Source organism: Papaver somniferum, chromosome 2, assembly GCF_003573695.1.
Source record: "Papaver somniferum cultivar HN1 chromosome 2, ASM357369v1, whole genome shotgun sequence".
Lineage (NCBI taxonomy): Eukaryota > Viridiplantae > Streptophyta > Magnoliopsida > Ranunculales > Papaveraceae > Papaver > Papaver somniferum.
In genome coordinates this window covers 145,536,453-145,552,902 of record NC_039359.1, presented here as the reverse complement: position 1 = coordinate 145,552,902, position 16,450 = coordinate 145,536,453, and the positions used below count along the sequence as shown (strand labels likewise).

At 37.2% G+C, this 16,450-nt stretch overlaps 1 protein-coding gene and 1 long non-coding RNA gene across 2 annotated transcripts; both read left to right on the top strand.

Annotated features, from left to right (window-relative positions):
- On the top strand, positions 1-439 carry LOC113354077. The gene is made up of 2 exons (XR_003361666.1): positions 1-276; positions 375-439. It is a non-coding gene; the product is annotated as an uncharacterized LOC113354077 (long non-coding RNA).
- Positions 440-1,235: 796 nt separating this feature from the next.
- LOC113352140 lies at positions 1,236-16,057 on the top strand. Its single transcript, XM_026596003.1, has 7 exons — positions 1,236-1,568; positions 2,869-3,402; positions 3,722-3,777; positions 3,954-4,145; positions 4,232-4,944; positions 5,533-5,964; positions 15,801-16,057. Exons 1-7 carry the CDS (start codon positions 1,236-1,238, stop codon positions 16,055-16,057), a joined length of 2,517 nt encoding a protein of 838 aa, XP_026451788.1.
- The last annotated feature ends 393 nt before the right edge of the window (positions 16,058-16,450 follow it).

The following is a 16,450-nucleotide window of genomic DNA, read 5'->3' as shown; positions in this document are numbered from 1 at the left end:
CATTTCCTTTCTCATTTTCTTCGTTCATTCCGTCGGAAGCAGAGATGGGTGATGAGGAGGCAAACCCTAGATCTATTCTCAACTGATATCTTCTTCACCTCTCTCAACAAATCGAGTAATTTCTATCTCAATCATCACTCTCGTCTCATCTTTCCATCTCTTTCAAATCATTTAAAAGCTTCTTTTAGAAGGTTTTATGTTTTTTACTCTCTCTCTCTTTCATGTCTTCTCGATCTGCTCTGAAGAAGAGTTTCTGTTCTGAAGAAATCCAACCAGGTAATAGGTTTAGATTATAATCAATTGTTCTTTGTTCTGTGTATATCTTTGTTTTAGAATATGTTTGCTATGGATTTCATTTTGAATTTATATTGCAGCTGAAAGCATCAATCTGGGTTTTTAGGTCATCTGTGAGATTCAGAAGCATCGATCTGATAATCAGGTAATAAGGTCATCTTTTTGTTCTGATTTTATGATTTGGGTCCAAATTTTTCGATTTAGGGTTTGTGAGATTTAGGGTATCAAATTATTTTTGTTCGATTTCTACATTTGGGTTTTCTTTCTGGGGTTTCAAAACAACGATGAATTGGGTTTGTTCTAGGTGACGCTTCAGAGTTTTATCATAGCCATAATTGGGCCTTCGGTAGCACTTGTGATTTCATGGACAACAACAATGAGGGCAGTTATACAATTGATTATGATAGAACATGGGTCTTTCCTGTTTATAGCTAGGATACTAGACCATACAACTAGGGATTTCATTTTGTTTTTCCTTTTTACAGTTAAGAAATCTCTAGGTAACTGTAATGATAACAACCCTTATTGAAATTATAAGTACTTTCTAAATCTTTCTGAATCTTTCATTGCTATGTTTATTGTGCATTTTGTGACTTACTTTAGTCCTAGGCTCCTAGCCTTATAGGAAATATATTTGATTACAATTAGTAAGAACCATCTTCAGTTAAAACCCAAACAAAACTAATCAGCAAAAACCATTTGAGCTTGTGAAAATTTTTAATCTGACAGGGCTGTAAACTGCATGTCAATATTTTCTGTAATTATAGTTTATACCATAATCATGAGAGGAGCAGCGAATACGCAGACTGAAAATACAGAGCAAATCCACGTCATGTCAATATTTTCTGTAAACTGCATGTCAATATTGTCAAAAGTTAGCACACTCTTTTTGTTTCAAATTACCCACGTCTTGTATTTGTTTTACTTTATTCTAGTTCTCTATGGAGAAAAGGGAAGATGAGAAAGCAAATAAGATAACTTTTAGGAGCGTCCCAGAATTTAGAGGGCTATTTATTGAACAGTGTTTGGCACAAGCTACTGAGTATGGATTTTCTGGAACTTCTTTGAAGCAAACTTCGTGGGGAAATTTGTGCAAGTTCTTTTCTGAGAAGTATGACTGCACCATCACACAAAAAAAGTTGATAAACCACTGGGATTACTTGCGAACCCAATATGTCACTTGGTCCCGTCTCTTAGCTAGAACCGGACATGGGTATAACGCGGAGACGAACACATTTGATTGGAGCGAAGAGCAATGGGTTGAATTAGACAAGGTAAGAGACTATTTCAGTTTTGTTTGGACTTTATGATTGAATTAAATTTATGCTTCTAATAATGGTAATTGACATTGTTGTTTCCAATTGTGTGATGATGAAAATTCTTGAATATTTAACGTGTCTTACGAATTTACCTGTTCATGTGTGTTTTATGTACTTTATGTCGATCATGGTCTATAAATTAGAATGGTGATTGCAGTGTCTTACGGTCACTAATTATCATGGTGATAATTGATTTCAGATCATTTTAATTGTTATTTTTTCATCTTTTATTTTTTTAATGTTCTAATTAGTTCATAGTTGGTTTATCTGAACTCATAGATGGGTTTCTTTATGCTTTGTATCACCTAATATTCATCAACGTGATCCAAAATCAGTGTTTCCTATTGTAGTGCTTCTTCTCTGTATTTTTTAAGATCTCATTCTTGGTGACTAACGATGAGGTAAATTCGTGTACCCATGTTTGACCATGTTTTTCTAATTCCATAGTCATTTCAGCTGATAATTAAGGTTTAAACTGACCGGAAACACTTCCTAACTAGAATCATAGACAGCTTCCAATGAAATATGAGGTGAGCTATATAGTATGGTCATTGTTGGTCGATTCAGATGACTTTGGTACTACTGTATTACATTGGTAATATGGTGATTTTCTTATCTTGTGACAGTTTAATATGGTCATTTGTTCTTTTATTTGTACAATGAGCTGAGAAACACAGACTGCGCTATAATGTAAGATCTTTGAACAGGTGTGATATTTATATCAGATATATAAGCATGTGAATGTAATGACATCTAGCTGTCCAGGTTAAGCCAGTTAAGACAACTTTTGGTCAACCTACGTGATCTGTTAATTTATGATTTTGCTACAGTTTGGTCGTGGAAAGCAATTATACCCGCTTGAGAGGTATTTTAGGACTTGGGTCAACAATGTCTTTCTTCACTATTTGCTCTTAGTTTCTTTAGATTTTCTATTATATGTTCACCATTTTATGAAACAAGTTTCTATATATTATGTTCACCATATGTCTATACGGTAGTGTAGTAGCTGGATAGATGTACACACAAGATCCTAAACTTCAAGAAAGAGAAAGAATGTTGAGCCCTTTAAGCTGGAATGCAGGATTGTTCACAAGATCATAATCATAATCTAACATCAATACAAAACCAAAAGTCCTTGTTAAATGTTTCCATAACCTTAATGAACCGTAATGTTCTGTTTGGTGCATCTAATTATAACTTTGATTGTATAAACAGCTGAACATATTTATTAATTTTTACTTTCTAATTGATGCAGACAATCAAAAACGCTAGTCAATTCAAGAACAAGGGGCTGGAAGATGCAGAGAAGTTGCAGAATTTATTTGATGGGAAATTCTCCACTGGAGCTAATAGAGATACGCCTGGAAGAGTGGAACCGCCTTGTTCAGCTGGAACTTCTATAACTGCATGGGTTTCAAATAATGGATCTGAATCTCGTACAAGTCATGGAAAAGAAAAAAATCATGAGGATGACAACGAGGTTGATTCTAGTCTCAATGCAAAGGGGAGTGGCAGGAAAAGGAAGAAGGAAATGGAGGAAGAATCAAGTGATCTATTAACTGAGAAAGTTTGTTCTATTGTAACATCGATTGAGACTCATCTTCAACATAAGAAACTTGCTCTAGAAAAGGATAGCGCAGCCGAATTCATGAAAGCTTTGGATAATTTACTTGAGACTGATTGCATCACAATGGATGAGTATTTGAGCATAACTCTAAAAGCTTCAGAGATGCCTGGTTGGCAGAAATTGTTTGTCAGTTTGAAAAGCGATGAGCGTCGTGTTGCCTTTGTACACAAACTTTTAAAAGAACGTTGAGAAATCTTGAATACTCATCCACTGAGATGTTGAGAAATTAGGAAATAGTTAGAGATGTTAGGGTTGCAAAACATTCGTGTTTGTTACTTACGTACTCGATTTTTATTTTATGTTGAATGTTGAATGAGTATTTATTGAAGTTAATGGATGAATCAATATTATTTGTGCTTATTTGTGCTTAATGAGTGAATGTTGAATGAATGAATACGTATTTTCTTATTGGTTACATTGAATTGCTTGCTGGTTATTTTCTTATTTATGCTTTTAACCTTTTTCTTTCATTTCATTGCAGATTGAAAGGCTACAAGGAAGAGGGTTTAGAGAAGGGGAGAACTTAAATACAGGCAAGTACTCATTTTCTTATATAGGTTTGCGAATGAATGAATAATTATTTTTGAGTTGAAATATCGGATACCTAAACCATCAAAGTATTGTTACATGAAAAACAGCCCCCTGTAAACTGGGAGTTGGTTGCTTGAGCTGGTTTGAATTTGTTTCATGATCACATTCACATCATTGTTCAGCGTGATAAGACGTGTGGGTTATGACCTCATCCTGAGAGCTAAACCTGACCCCAAGTTCCACCTGAGCAGAAGGAATAGCCTCAATCAACTCTGGCGGGATCCTAGAATTTCATCTTGTGACCCTAAGTGTTTAGATGTGGATGATTTTGCATTAGCATATGAGATTATGACTTTCTTACCTCTAAATTCCAAGTCTAATTAACAGAACTCTTTCCATCTAAATCCCTACTAAATATTGTATTGAAATTGATTTTCTTTCATCTACTTGGTCTTTTCAGGAAAATGAAAACGCTATTATCTCAACTAGTAGTTTTATGCTTGTTAGTGAAGAAACTTAAGAAGGCTAAACGGCGTGTACGCCCAAAGTACAAGAAGTCAATTTTAACGGGAAAGGCTTTCACCCAAGACCTGTTAGATGGAAATCCGAGGAATATGTACAACCTATTGAGAATGAGTAAGGTTCCTTTTACCCTATTATGCAATGAGTTCCGAGCCAAAGGACTTTTAGAGGATAGTAAATATATAGAAGTAGAGGAGAAGATGGCAATGTTCTTATATACAATTGGGCACAACTGTAGGAATCGTGTAATTTTGTATCACTTTCAACATTCGGGTGAAACGGTTAGTAAGTATTTTCATGAAGTGTTGGCTGCTATGAAGATTTGGTCTGCTGAAGTTTTAGTTCCTCCGTCTAATGTATTTGACAAGCCAGCTATAACTAAAAGGCATAAACGTCTCAGAGAAGGTGCTTTTAAAGGTGCTGTTGGTGCATTGGATGGCACTCTAATTAGTGCGAGCATTCCAGTCGAGAAGCAAATACCGTATAGAGGAAGGGGAAGAGGAGAATGTACCCAAAACGTGCTTGCGATATGTGATTGGGATATGTACTTTTTGTATGTAGTGGTTGGATGGGAAGGCACTGCTCATGACTCGAGAGTGTTGACCGAGGCAGTGCGTGATCCATATTTCAAGTTTCCTTTACCTCCACCAGGTAATATCTCTATTTTAAGTCCCATTTTTCTGCATTGGGTTTGTTTTCTTTACTCAATTTTATTTAGATTCTTGTGCACTGCGTTCTTATATACCGAACTCTACTTAGGAATTAGGATATATATGCTCTACTCTGTTTTTGCTCGCCTAAACTTTCTGTCATGCTGGCGTCCTCGCGTCTCATGCCTTATGACTTGTCCTCAGTTAGCCCCACTTGCGCCAAAAGCTATATATACTGTATGTGAGATCTCCCGTATGAATCCAGCATTTGCTTCTTCATCTTCTTCTATTTTTCTCTTTTCTTTTTTTTTAAAGTTTTTGACGGTCCCTCGTGTTAATCACTGTAGTAACTTATGGTCATCAGTAGGTTCTTAGTTTACACCTAATTATTTTATTAAGGTAACATATTAAAGCGTGAGACAGTAGTCATAGTAGTGATTAGCTCTGTGCCTACCCTCCTTAATAGCAGAGAGGCGCCCGGTTTCTTTGTCAGATGAGGATGTGATTAGAGTTTGGACTAGCATATATGTTACATCTTGCTGCAGTTTCATCAGCATGACTTCATAATGTTTTTGTTGAAAATTTGCAGACAAATACTATCTATGTGATGTTGCGTACTCTCATACACAAGGGTTTATGTGTCCGTATCGCAACATAAGGTATTGGATAGGTGATTACCGAAGAGTTCCTCCAACGGCAAAAGAGGAGAAGTTTAATCAAGCCAATGCTCGATTGAGGAATGTGATTGAGAGAGCATTAGGGGTATTGAAAGTAAGATTTCCCGTCTTAAGTAAAATGCCTTCTTACTCATTTGAGACTCAAAGAGATATCGTTATTGCTTGCATGTCAATACATAACTTTCTACGTCGTAATGCATTGGATGATTGGCTATTTAAAGAATATGAGAATGAGACATTTGATATGAATGAGACACAGGTGGAAGTCGAAGTGGAAGCGGAAACGGAAGAAAATGCACCTCGTCTATTTGGACGACAAGAACAGATATATATGAACAACTTACGTGATGAGATAGCTAGTCTCCTTTAGATTTTGTTTCTTCTTTTATGTTTGTAGGACTTTAATCTTTAGATTTTATTGTTTTATGATGTTTAATATGTTTAATTCCATCAAAAAAGGGAAGTTGTTTAGACTGGAATGGAACAATTTGTGATGTTTCAGTAGTGATAAATGTTATGGTTTGAAATGTGCACAAGGGCATTTTCTGTCCAAAAAAATCCAGTCAGCTGAGTCAGGTCTGACTCACAAAACAAACATATTTTCTGACTCAGACCTTAGTGAGTCAGATCCAGATGAGTCAGGTAATTTCACTCAGATCCAGACGACTCAGATCCAGATGACTCAGATGAGTCAGCTGCAAACAAACAAGGTAAGTTACTAAAAGATTTAGAAACAACCAAGCTCTAACTACCATAGTTGATTTAGTGCAAAGGCAAGAGACTCCTTCTAGGACTCAAGAAGATATGGATACTAATCATAACGAGGTACTCACCTTTCTCGAGATTCTCACGGAATAGTTCTTACCAAAGCAGCGTCATAGTCAACTAGAGAAATCTGCTTTCAATGCTGACGTTGATGATGCTAGCACCACAAGAGTCCTCGTCCAGGACGATGATAAAGTTTCTTATTCTTTCTAATCCCGGAAAAGAGAGCAATTCACAACCCAATTTCATAACCCGTGGGGACTTGGAACGCCTCTTGCATAATAGAGGAAAGGAAGTCTCATCTTCTGTTCATCAACATCAACCTCCTTATCCTCCTGAAATACAAAGGATGTGCAAGAGAATCTGTGTTTTCAAACATTCTATGAACTTCATGGGGCTTCCAAGCGATCATCTACAAATGCACATGCCTTGTTAGAGAGAATCAGACCCCTATAAAGTGAAGAAGTTCATGAGACTCGTGAAAACAGACGTCTCGTCTACAAACAATACAACATCCAACCATGTGTAAATGTTGTTATTAAAGGAAGCAATAGTAAGGACCCAACATAAAAAATGTAGCAATCTAAACATGTGGGGTCCATCAGCTCCACCAACAACACAACAACCTCGGAAAATAAACCAAGCCCAAGCAGCATGAGCTTCAGTATTGGCTAAACGCCCACCATAACAAATGAGGAAGCTCCGACATTCTTGGATTTTCCTCCCCTATAGAAGCAGTGGTCGAACTAAAAGTATGGATACAAAATGGCGCTATCAAAGGGATTGGCGTACCCTAAGTACTTGTCAGTTTTTCAAATTTGTTAATCATTCGACAAGTGATTGTAATGGTTTGAAGCACATTTTCAAAGAAAATGTAGATTCAGGAGAACGATACTTGGGAACCGAAGGAGTACACAAAAATCCTCTTTCAATCCGAGTTTCACCTTCTCCAGATATCCTATCAATTGAACAGTACAATCCCCAATGGAACACCTACGCTTGCTTCTTTACCTCTCAAAGGCACAACGAAAAAACATTTTCACTGCTCTCGATCATGTTGTATCCAGAGATGTTTGTCTTTCCTAGAAGATACTGAGATATTTCCCAAACCTGTTTAGATGGATAAAGATAAGGAGAAATATGACTAGGGATACGACTTGTTTCAAAGATACAGAACTCGGTGACAAACTGATTGATGTAGGAACTGCTATCAATATCATCCTTGTCAAGATACTCATAGCATGTTACTCGTTATGGGTCGCCTATGCACCAACAATAATCAAGGATCCTATAGATAAATCCAAAGATGCTTATGGTTACAACCCTTAAATAAAATATGGGTTATGCTTATACGAAAACCAGATTTTACATAACTAGAGAAGATCTGGGACTTTCAATGAAGAATAAAGCGATATATATACTTAGGTAAAAAGAGCATAGCTCAGTGGTATCCCATCAACTCTAGTAAGGAGGAAGTCAGGGGTTTAATCTCCGCCGCCGTAAAAGTTTGTAATAGATTAGTTGTATAATGGATTAAGCGCTGTTGGGTCTGGCAGTGGAGCCAGTCCAACTGGCTGGGTTCGGGTAGGCGCCTGGATCCGGCTTTCGCATATCAAAAAATAATATATATATATATATACTTAGGAAAAAAACATCAACAACAACCAACAATACATAAGACTGATACCTTTAATATTCTATATGAGAGGATTAAATTTCTTGAGACATGATAGCTCCATCAAATCATCTCATGTACATTATAGTGGCAGATCTCGAGTAAGCTACGCCTTGAGGACTGATGTTGTCATCAGACGTACATTGCTCAATACATTAGAAGGTCAATTATCTTCGAAGACCAATTAGTTGAAGAGTTGGATCATCGATGGAAAGTCCGAACAAAGATTACCTATTCCATGAAGATTCAACGCAGACACCAATTTCAACAAGAAGTTCATGGTTACCCGCATATCCTCACCTCCTCCAGAAGAGACTCTCACTCCTTTGTGGGAGGATAGTGTTGAGGATAGCTTGTCTCATCGTCTATGGAGAATGAATCTCTAATGATCTTGAAGCAGACACCCGAAATAGATAACATTCATGTGAAACTTCTTCAACATGTCTCTCCACCTAGTCAGTAAACGCTTCTTAGCATTCTACACCCTGAGGACTTGATCTTGTCAGAAAGACTAATAAAACCTTATCTGAACTAGATGAATGAACAACTACTCCACTCTGTATTCTAGTAAATATAAGTCTCTCCTTGAAACATAGTCAGAGATATTAGAATGAAGCTGAGGAGATTCGTTAGTCAAAAGACACCTGACAATTTCAGCAGAAGATCTTCAGAGTCAAGACACTAAATTAAAATACCAGTACGGAAGTGACGGAGTACAATCTACGGAATCTACGTCAATGCTATCATACAACTGAAAAGATTCCTCTTACTGATCACACCTAGAGAGGGAACCACACCCCTGCTGCTGCTACGAGCTTTGGAAATGCCATCATCTTTTTTATTTTAGACTATACGTTAAAATGAAAAAAAAAAAAATAACAGTAACACTTTCGTAGAAATTGAGGAAATATAATTTATACCACTTTGGGTGCGCTGACCACCGGCGCCTTTACTTTGGCACCAATAAAGGCGTCGCAGGGCGATCCTTTTAAACGTGGCATCTTATTTCCCATTAGGTAGTGCCCAGTTGAAAATAAAGCCACTTAGGCGCTTAGGAGGTGCCTTTCACAACATAACTCTGAAGTTGTATTTCGGGTCTTGTTCTAAGAATTTTTGGGTCATTTCAGGGGTGAAAACTACTGTTAAACCCATTTCTACGAAATCCTTTTACCGTGACACCCACGGGAGGAAAACTTTGCGCGCGCATTCATTTTTTGGGTTAAAATTTTCCTCACAACTATATTTTTTAAAATTATTTCTCCGCTTCTTCTTCCTCGTTTTGTTTTTCCTTTACCCTCGTCTTCTCCTTTTTTATGATTACCTTTTTTTGCCGAGAGAACATGGTGAAATTAATATAATCATGTTGTCGTTAATTAATAAGATTTTTAGAATAAGATCCAAAGTGATTCCATTTTAGGTTTTAAATCTGTGATCTTTTTTCAATTTTCCATGAGCAGACTTGATTCAATGGTTTTTTAGGTTTAATTCCATATTTTATGCGTGAAGTTATTATGATTTCGTTGCGTTTTCGATTTGGTTTTCCTGAGGTTAAATAGAATAAACCATATTTGTTTGATACTGTAATTATGATTTGGAGGACTAGGGTTTATGAAAAATTAAGGTTAGGTTTGAAGAAAGGTAATGGTCCTGGTGGGTTCATGGATGTATGTGCGGTGTCCAGAATTTGTGATTTGAGTCACACAAAGGATGGTAAGTACCAAGAAGATGATGTTGTTATGGCCAAGAGGAGTTGAAGGAGAAGAGAACGAAGAAGTTGAAGATGATGATGTTGTTATGACTGCATAACTTGTCATGCAGTCCATAAAATGTCTGCATAACATGTTATGCAATCGAGAAAATGGATGCATAATGTATTATCCGACATCTTTTATATTAGCTGTGAAATTGAAAATTATTGCATAATATTTTATGCATCGAGAAAATTGATGCTTAACCTGATATGCATCCGAAAATATGGTTGCATAATGCATTATGCATCAAAAAATTTTGTACGCACTAATATCAACTAAAACAATGGTTACATAACTTGTTATGCAGTCGAGAAAATAGTTGCATAATTCGTTGTGCGTCTGTTTTTTTTTCGTTGTTGTTGGATTCAGGAATACACAACATTCGAAATTTTTGCCTAAAATGATGATCACCTCAGATTTTTTCCGTGAAAAATAAAAAATTGATATTGTTGTTTGTACTCATTCATTGTGTAGATCTCTTTAAAAGCTTTCCAATGAGATAAAATTTATAAAATTCCAAGGCGTTATTTTCAGATATGTTATAATTAAGTTTCTTTACCAATTATACCCCTAGGAAAATAGGATGCATAATGAGTTATGTAACGATTTTTAATATTGGAAAATCGTAGTAACTTCCTCGGTTCCAAGTTTATCCACAGAACTGGCAATTTAGAGGCGGACAAACTAGCGGTGGAGGCTATAAATCTTCAATTTTTAGTGTTTGGAAAGAAGATATGCGTGCCTTCTTAGATAAGTTTATTAGTTTAGATAAAAGGAGTAATCTTCAAGAAGATCAGACTAGTAGTTTGATAAATAGCTTAAACAGAAATGCGGGTTTGTTGTCTGATGATCATAACAGGGTATGTCCTGAGATGATAACTTGACAACATCCTACCTTCCTTTCTGTTTGTTTTTTGTTTTTTCTTTCTTCTTTCTGTATGTTTGTATTGTGTTCCCCTGGGTAATATATTTCATCTTTACGTTCAAAAAAAAAAGTAAACGATTAATAATTTCGTAAATTTTGAGTGTCACGGGGACTAAAAAATATGAACCATAATATTGGGCATACCAAAATCTTCCAAGACATACTGAATGAAGATAAAAAAGGTTGTGAAATAGCAAAATCAGATAACCCCTTAACCCAAAAAAATTTTAGTGACAAATCTGCCCTTTACGTATTAGTGTTAATAATCTTGATTAGTGATTAAATATTTTGTTTAGTGATTAAAATAATTTTCAGAATTATAGGAGTTGTTTAGATGAAAAATTTGAGGAAAAAAAATCAAAGTTTTGGTTTGGTTAAGAAGGAGAGAAAGAGAAGGAGAAAGTGAGAAAATTCTAATTCTTGATTCAATGGAGGATGAGGAGTGTCATATATCATCTAAAAAACCTAGGAAAATACACATCAACTACACCAATGATTCCTAGATGGCTGATTTCTTAGATTACGAGAATGATTTTACACCCACTCAAAGTCAAGCTCAAACTCAAACACAAACTCAAGATGATGATTTTTATGAGCCAAATCCTGATGATGAAGACATTGATGAGGAACCCAATGCTTCTAATACACATGTACACTTATATACTATACTTAATCTCACTTCTATAGCTATCAATTATCAAAAGTTAGGTTTTTTGAATCATGGTTCGGTGAAACAGGTTGAGGTTCGGCTCACATCTATGATCCGAATCTACCAATTGATGAACGGTTCGGCTTACTGAATCTGTTTACTGCATGCGCCGAACCTATAATTTCCAATTCCAACCCTTTTGCTAGACACTAGTTCGGCTTATATGAAAGTTTCATAGTAATCCGAACAACATCCTGAATAGCCCGGAATAGAATCATTACTAATTCGGCTTACATATCCAAAATCGTATGTGCCAAACATAATTTTTTAATTTCTGGGTTGAAATATTGTTACTGGTTCGACACATATGGAGAATATCGTATCAGCCGAAACCTCTTATGTTCAAGGTTCGGCACATAATATGATTATCGTCTGAGCCGAACATGAATTTGTTAATTTTTGGGTTAAATTATTGTTCGTGGTTCGGCACATATTGAGGATATCGTATAAGCCGAAACCTATAAATGTTTATAGTTCGGCACATAAGGTGATTATAGAATGCGCCGAACCTGAAGGACAAATGATTCGACGCGTAACTAACATTAGAGGATAAGCCGAACTCTATAAATTCGGCGCATAACTGTTAATCTATTCATTAAAACATGAAATTGAAGGTGTCCATATTCCAATCCCAGCACCATTAAAAACAAAGTTCAGGAACTAAAAGCAAAGGTGTTTGCAACACCATAAAAGTGTACTTAAAACTTAAGAAAAAGTGTACCATAAAAGTGTACATAAAAGGGCATTTAACCACGACCCCTCTTCTTAGTTGCACGACCACCTTTTCTTCCACCTTGGTCTTCATCTTCCGATGCATCATTACCGGGTTGGACGGTAGCACCACCTTGGCTTGTACCTTCACCAACTTGTCGAGACCTCTTAGTGGTAGGCCTTTGTTCGGGTTCCTCGGGTCCTTGTACTTTGTTGATGATTGCATCCCACTTGTTTATGAGGTATTTTTGTTCTTCCACGGTCATTGGTGTTTTGCAACCAAGTTTGGCCTTCATTTTTTTCAACATCTCCCTACCCGCGACAACCTATTTTTTCATTTGTCAACAACTTATAACCGTGAGGTTGAAGACATTTTTACCATAACTAATATATGAAAATAGTATAAAGTGAAGTCATTCTTACCATAATCTTGAAAGCCTTGACTACATCTTCGGAAGTAGACTTGTTGGTGATCTTGATTGGCCTCGCCTTCCCCTTATCAGCTATCTTTTGCCTTTTTTTATTGATAATGAAGGGATGAGAAATTTGGTTATACCAATCCATATAGCCCGGATCCTCTTCACATGGATCATCAAGTAAAGGTGTTAACTTGGACGCATCTAATGTGTGATTGTCTAAATTATTCCAAAACTCAACGGTGGGATCAGGATCATACTTTGGTTCCCAAGATGAAGTGGTGCTTTTAGTTCCCTTACCACTCTTTGGTAACAACCTGAATTTCTCGTCAAACAAAGGAACCTTTTGGACGCATCCTAATTGACGGAGTACTCGCCTAGGATCGTATATAACATAACCACCGGGATACCACAATGGCCCATGATACATACTTACCGGCATATCCTCATCTTCAACAACTTCATCTTCTTCATCTTCCTTCTCATATGGTTGAAAAGTGACATCATCAACACCAAGACGGTCTAACGTCTCTCTCAAACTTGCCACCAACTTATTTTTGTTCCTTTTCTTGGAGTCCTCGTACGCGTACCGTGCTGTAGTTGGCTCAGTATCAACATAAGTAAAAACTTCGGCATAAAAGATTTTATGGTTATAAGCCGAACCATACTCTGAACTCCCAAAAGTTACCTGGAGCAAAGTGAAGTTTCCTCCGATGTTTGTACTTCTCAACCTAGACGCGGTGGCAAGTTGGTCCAGCAGGTAAGCGAGCGTATCCGTTCCCCAAGCAAACTTGTTACAAGTTTCAAGATTCTTTACCAATTGGAGATAATTAGCATTTACCTTGTTTCCGGTAGTGTCGGGAAAGATGTCTCTACCAAGAGTATAAAGCAAGTAGGCAGTTCCGGTTTGCTTCACTTTGACGGGATCCATTATCAACAAACCTTGTGTGACTCTTTCCTTTGTGTTCTCAAACTCCCTTTTCAAGTTAGTCAACTTGATCTTCTTATTCTTCTTATTTCTGCCACCTGGTATGCAAACGGTATCGACATCTTTAACTGATCGACAAAACTCCAACTCATTTTCATTGAACCCCAACCAAGGAATTTCAGGTACAAATTGTATAGCTCATTCCAACTCATGTCATAAAAACCAGCATCCACACTTACATCCCTTGCTTTAAGGCCTGTAATCTTACTAGCCTCATCAGGAGTGATTGCCATCTCTCCAAAAGGTAATTGAAATGTGTAAGTTTCTGGACAAAAGCACTCGGTAAATGCAGAGGCCGACACACTATCATATTTCTTATGTCCATAATTGATGATAGGCCATAAAGCACTGCGTTGTACGTAAGAAATCACCTCAGGAACCTCTTTATCAAGACTTCATTCTGCTGCCCTCTGGTGTCTCAATACTCGGACTGCACGGTTGTGATCAGGAGTCTCATAAATTTTCTTCGCCCAAGAATCGGCATAACCAATCAACACATTTCCCCCATCTTCCGTAGGACCATGAGGCAAACCAGCTGATCGAGGTGTAATTACGTCATCTTCATCAGGAATGTGTAAACCAGTGATCCGTCGATCATCATCGTTCTTCTCTTTCTCGGGTTCTGCCACCTTCTTACCTTTCTTGTCTTTCTTGGGTTTTCCTTGGGGTTGTGTTTCTTGATGAACTTCTTGATTATCATCAAGTTCTTCATCTTCAGCTATTCCTTCTTCTTGTCTTTCAATTCTTACTTGTTCAGCTTCTTCTTATAAAATTCCTCCTCTACCTCCCGCTCCCAATTTTTTCTTACCTCCTCCTCTAGGATCGGGAGTTTTAGAAGTAGAAGGTGTTACCTCCATCTTCTTCCTCCTTGTAGCTGCATTGGTCCTGACACAAGTATGAAAGTTATAAGACTAATTCGAACAACAAAGAGATTTGGAAAGCCAAAAACTTGTAAGAAAATAAGATGGCTCGGCTTACCCGAAATAACACATATGAGCCGAATCATGTCTTGAAATTTTTATTAGCTTACACAGAGAGTGGATCGGCTCATACCACAAAATAATTATAAGTCGATCCTATATATTCGGCTCACAACCGATACCGTCGAATAAGCCGAGTCTATGATTATGAACTCAAACATGTATTCGGCGCAACATGATATCATATGAATAAGCCGATCCTACACACTAGTAAAATTTATGAAATTTTAACAATGATATTCGGCGCAACCCTAATACTATCGAATAAGTCGAATCTAGACTTATGAATCGAAACCTTTATTCGGCGCAAAACTAATACAACCATACAAGCCGATCCTAAGCACATGCAAAAATTCTGAAATTCAAACAACAATTATTCGGCACAAAACTAATACTACCATACAAGCCGATCCTACGCACATGCAAAATTTCTGAAATTCACAAAACATATTCGGCACAAAACTAACACCACCGAATAAGCCGATCCTAAATATAAGTCTCTGTGTCACTAAGTTCGGCTCAAAACGGATTTCAGATATACGCCGAGCCGTTCATATGCACTTTCAGGGTTCAGTTTCAAGAACAGCTCGGCGCACATCTAAGATTTGTTTTGCGCCGAACCATACCCTGTAACCGCCGCAGAAACATGATTTTGACGAATTAAATCAATCAAACCAATCAAAAACATCAAATACGAGATGGGTTTGTAAAACTAACCTTCTTATTCTCATTTCCGGAGTTGGTTCTTCTTCAATCTCTTCTTCCGGTTGATTTTGTGGTTGATTTTGAGTTTCTTCTTCACTCTCTAAATCTTCTTCTTCTTCAATGGGTTGTTCAATCGCTCGATTAGAACGAGATACTGGCTTACGGCGAACCATTATATAGATGAGTTTAATCGTCAACTAAATTTTCACGAATCGACGATTAAATTTCGGCGATGATACGATGAAAAAAAAAGGAGAAGGTGGGTTCGGCTGTGGAGGATGAGGAGGAAGAAGAAGGGGTTGAAACTGATTTTAGGTTTATGATTATAGATTTTTGTATTAAGGTTAGAGATAGATTAGTAATTTATAGGATTTAAGGACATATAGGTAATTAAACCACCCATAGGATACCCCTTATAAGGTCACCCAAGTTAGGACTAGTCCTTTGTATGCCTTGAAAGTTTTTGGTATGCCCAAAATCAGGGTTCAAAAATATTTTGGACCTGACAACAAGAATAATATATTTTTTTGTGTCTTGCTTAATTTCCCCTTTCAGGGGGCAACGCTGATGACTTGCAGAGCCCAGATTACAATCAAAGCGAAGGCAACAGAATCTTGGGAAACTCTCTAACGGATCACGGTGCAATGGGACCACTATCCAGGTGGAGGGAAACTACAACCAAGTCAGGAAAGTTCTTCGAGGGGTACTTAACTCCGGAAAAGTCTATAACATGGGCAACTAACATAGTCCCAAAAAGTTCTTCAAGGGGGACCAATTCCAAATCATTCCCATCTTCACGGTTAAGATTGTGACACATATTGTCCAAATTTTGAACTAGCCCCTGTTGGACCAGCTGTAGCAAGGTCGCTTAACTACTATAGCTGGCAAGCCTGGGCCAAATTCAAGACTAGGTAATAACTGCTGATGGATAGAGTGCAAAATGTACTAATCGGGCAGCAGCTGCATTGACTTTCGAACCCAATGCACCTACAACCTGCCCTGTAGTTAGCCAAGCACCTTCTTTCTGTTTAACTATGATATGCTAGATTCCTCCAAATGTGCATTATGCATACAGAAGTAAGAAAGTATCGATGAACAAAATGTAACAAAATACTAAATAATATATTACTTCTTTTTGCCTTTCCCATTCTTAATTTCTTATCCTTCTCCGATCTTGATTTTTCCTTCTTCTTGCTACTCTCAGA

What these genes read in the sequence shown, in the direction of transcription:
- LOC113352140 (XM_026596003.1), top strand. Translation starts at nt 1,236, where the DNA reads ATGGAGAAAAGGGAAGATGAGAAAGCAAATAAGATAACTTTTAGGAGC. An exon ending in GTTTCCTTTACCTCCACCAG is followed by an intron (nt 4,945 to 5,532) that starts GTAATATCTCTA and finishes GAAAATTTGCAG; the next exon opens with ACAAATACTATCTATGTGAT. An exon ending in GATATATATGAACAACTTAC is followed by an intron (nt 5,965 to 15,800) that starts GTGATGAGATAG and finishes TTCCCCTTTCAG; the next exon opens with GGGGCAACGCTGATGACTTG.